The sequence below is a fragment of the Nothobranchius furzeri genome, chromosome 9 (genome assembly GCF_043380555.1).
Source record: "Nothobranchius furzeri strain GRZ-AD chromosome 9, NfurGRZ-RIMD1, whole genome shotgun sequence".
Taxonomy (NCBI): domain Eukaryota; kingdom Metazoa; phylum Chordata; class Actinopteri; order Cyprinodontiformes; family Nothobranchiidae; genus Nothobranchius; species Nothobranchius furzeri.
Window position 1 is genome coordinate 67,668,735 of NC_091749.1, and position 2,500 is coordinate 67,671,234.

Here is a 2,500-nt window from a genome sequence, read left to right on the forward strand (position 1 = left end):
TGTTTATTTTGCCTCTTCTTCCTCCTGCTGCTGGGGCTCTGGTGTGTTCTCAGCTGTTATCTTTTACATTCATCTCCAGCATGTTGCTGCTGCGCACCGCCGCCGCCGCCGCCTAATGAGCTCCTCCATAATTGATAAAGGCGACGCCGTCAGACGGAGCAGGAATTTGTTTTCTTAATGTAGCGAGGACGGCGACGGACGCACGTCGTGGATGCTAACAGAAATTGTGGCGCTCACGGATCACAGCCGAGCGTGTTGTAATTTAAACGGCTCTGACAGGTAAACGCTTGAGCAGGTCCTTTAATCTGATAATAAATCAGGCGGCGACGGCGCTGAGGCGGAAAAAACACCAAAACCTCCACAAACAGCCGCGTCGCTCTGAGTTCACCGATCTAGTCATTAAATATTCTTTAAATGGAGCTAAAGCAGTTAGAATCCCACAGAGATTCATTTATTATGACTTAATAATAAATATTTATTATTATTATTATTATTATTATTATTATTATTATTATTACAGCAGGTCTCTCTTGTCTGTTTTAAGCTGCTTTCCGTTGTTCAGCTTTGGATCACTAAAACTCAAATATGAAACTCGGTGTGACAGGAGTGTAGCCAATCAGACGCTAGGAAGACTGGGTCCTGTCTGGGTTCTGTCTGGGCCCGGCCTGGGTCCTGTCTGGGTCCTGTCTGGGCCCTGTCTGGGTTCTGTCTGGGTTCTGTCTGGGTCCTGTCTGGGTCCTGTCTGGGCCCGGCCTGGGTCCTGTCTGGGTTCTGTCTGGGTTCTGTCTGGGTTCTGTCTGGGTCCTGTCTGGGTCCTGTCTGGGTTCTGTCTGGGTCCTGTCTGGGTCCTGTCTGGGCCCGGCCTGGGTCCTGTCTGGGTTCTGTCTGGGTCCTGTCCCTGAGCTGGTGTCTGTGTTCACCTGTGCAGGTACCTGGTGCTGGAACACGTGTCTGGAGGCGAGCTCTTCGACTATCTGGTGAAAAAAGGACGCCTGACACCCAAAGAGGCCAGAAAGTTCTTCAGACAGATCATCTCAGCGCTGGACTTCTGTCACAGCCACTCCATCTGGTCTGTATTCTGTTTTTACCTGCAGGTGTGTGTGTGTGTGTGTGTGGGGGGGGGGGGGGGGGGTTCTGCTGGTGTGTAATAAAAGCTTCTGAGCGGGCCCGTGCGGCGCCGTGCATCTGATTTATCTGTGCCGACTGACCGCTGCAAGAAAATCCTCCGAGTCAGCAGGTTTCCTCAGCAGACCATCTGTTAAACCAGACGGGTCGGGTCAGAACACCGTGGCACCGCAGATTAAATACCACGAATGTTCACTAAAACCTGAAATGTTCCGAGTGTTTCAGCTCAAATATTCAAACTTAAATAAAGACGACCGAGAGGAGAAAAGATCCGGTTTGATTATTTTTCATTATGGATTTTTCGCCGTCCTTTTAAGCCGCGTGATCTTAAGCGTCACACCAGAAGTCTCCTTTTCTGAACTCCGCCTTGTTTCCTGCCTCTGACGCACATCATTTCCCCTCGTCAACCTTTCACAGCTGAGTTAAACTTTTTAATAAAGTTGACGATGCTCTAAAGGTATTTTTCTGACGATAATTAGCGTTTGTCTCGGCAAACATTTGCTGTAGAGCAGAAACTGACCAGATTCCTGAATTTTCTGCTGTTGCAACGATTCTTGGAGAGTTTTCAGCGTTTGGCTGATTAAACAGCTGGATCACTCTTCATCCGCTCTCCTCATCAGCTGTTGCCGGGGGCGACTCTAGAGGCTGCAGCCTTTCTTGATCTCCTTTCATCTCTGAAACCTTTCATTTGTCCGCTCATGGCTGCAGCTCGGCTGCTGCACATCAGAGATGCTCTGAGTCTGACTCTCAGCGTTAGCGTCGAGTGGTTGGTTTTGAAGCACCTGATTTAGTTCACTCTGTGGGTTTTCTAGTGGAGGATCAACCAGAGTGGAGCTCCTCACATCTGGTTTATTTCCTAAAAGTATTTTAAAGTAAATTAATTTCTCAGATGTATAAAAGCAACAACGCATGAACAAACCAATGTGAACTCATTTTGTGTTAGATGGGAATCTGGTTTAGTTCCAGAAGTAAAACAGATTCCCAGAAACATCCATGTTTCAGGTTTGAATGTTTTTGACTACGATAACAGAAGATGTCAGGTCCCAGAACGTTTCAGGAAGCTGATGTTTATTTTAGCTGAAGCTACGATCACAGAAGAACCAATGATGGATGGATGGATGGATGGATGGCTGATAGATGATAGATGGATGAATAGTGGATGGATGAATGATAGATGATGGATGGATGGATGGATGGATGGCTGATAGATGATAGATGGATGAATAGTGGATGGATGAATGATAGATGATGGATGGATGGATGGATGGATGTTAGATGGATGGATGGCTGATAGATGATAGATGGATGAATAGTGGATGGATGAATGATAGATGATGGATGGATGGATGGATGTTAGATGGATGGATGGCTAATG

At 47.0% G+C, this 2,500-nt stretch overlaps 1 protein-coding gene across 11 annotated transcripts in view; it reads left to right on the top strand.

Annotated features, from left to right (window-relative positions):
- Positions 1–2,500, top strand: part of LOC107381556 (serine/threonine-protein kinase BRSK2) — a 147,769-nt gene that overhangs the window by 90,244 nt on the left and 55,025 nt on the right. For all 11 annotated transcript variants that reach the window (XM_070555113.1, XM_054731937.2, XM_054731939.2 and 8 more), the window contains exon 4: positions 929–1,069. In XM_070555113.1, coding sequence (XP_070411214.1) covers positions 929–1,069 — 141 coding nt within the window. The remainder of the gene's footprint in view (positions 1–928; positions 1,070–2,500) is intronic.